The following is a 559-nucleotide window of genomic DNA, read 5'->3' on the forward strand; positions in this document are numbered from 1 at the left end:
TGGGGAGGGTTGCTCGAGCTGCCGGGGGCGCGGGGGTGTGTGTGTCTGTGTGTGTCACGGCCGCAGGGGGCGCCACACTGGGTGATGCTGTGGCCTGGTGACATCATGGCCATGGGGGGGGGTGGCATGACCTGGTGATGTCATGGCTGCAGGGGGTGCCTCACAGGGTGATGCCACAGCCGGGTGACATCATGGCTGGGGGGGTGGGAATTGCATCCTTGTGTGATGTCACTGCCTGGTGATGTCATAGCCACTGAGAAACATGATGGCCTGATGATGTGACAGCTCTGTGAGGTCACAGCCAGAGGTGGGCGGGGGGGGTGGCACACTGGGGTGACATCAGAAGCCCAGGAGCCACACCCTGGGGTGACATCAGAACGCCAGGGCTGACGACACCCCTGGCCGCCCCTAGGCACCACCATGGCAGCCCCCCCGTGCCCTGCCCTGCAGCGGGAGCAGCAGCGAGCGGCCGACATCATCCGCCTCCTAACGCTCTACCGGCCCCTGCTCGATGCCTACATCATCGTGAGTGTCCCCCCCTCCCCCTCAGCGCCCCCCA

At 65.8% G+C, this 559-nt stretch overlaps 1 protein-coding gene across 1 annotated transcript in view; it reads left to right on the plus strand.

Annotated features, from left to right (window-relative positions):
• The window catches only part of RRNAD1 (ribosomal RNA adenine dimethylase domain containing 1), a 2,574-nt gene that overhangs the window by 184 nt on the left and 1,831 nt on the right, over window positions 1-559 (plus strand). Inside the window, exon 2 of the mRNA XM_010564193.1 lies at window positions 451-525. Within this exon, the coding sequence (XP_010562495.1) occupies window positions 451-525 (75 nt within the window). The remainder of the gene's footprint in view (window positions 1-450; window positions 526-559) is intronic.

Source organism: Haliaeetus leucocephalus, unplaced genomic scaffold (assembly GCF_000737465.1).
Source record: "Haliaeetus leucocephalus isolate CR32 unplaced genomic scaffold, Haliaeetus_leucocephalus-4.0 Scaffold175, whole genome shotgun sequence".
In the NCBI taxonomy this organism is placed as follows: Eukaryota; Metazoa; Chordata; class Aves; order Accipitriformes; family Accipitridae; genus Haliaeetus; species Haliaeetus leucocephalus.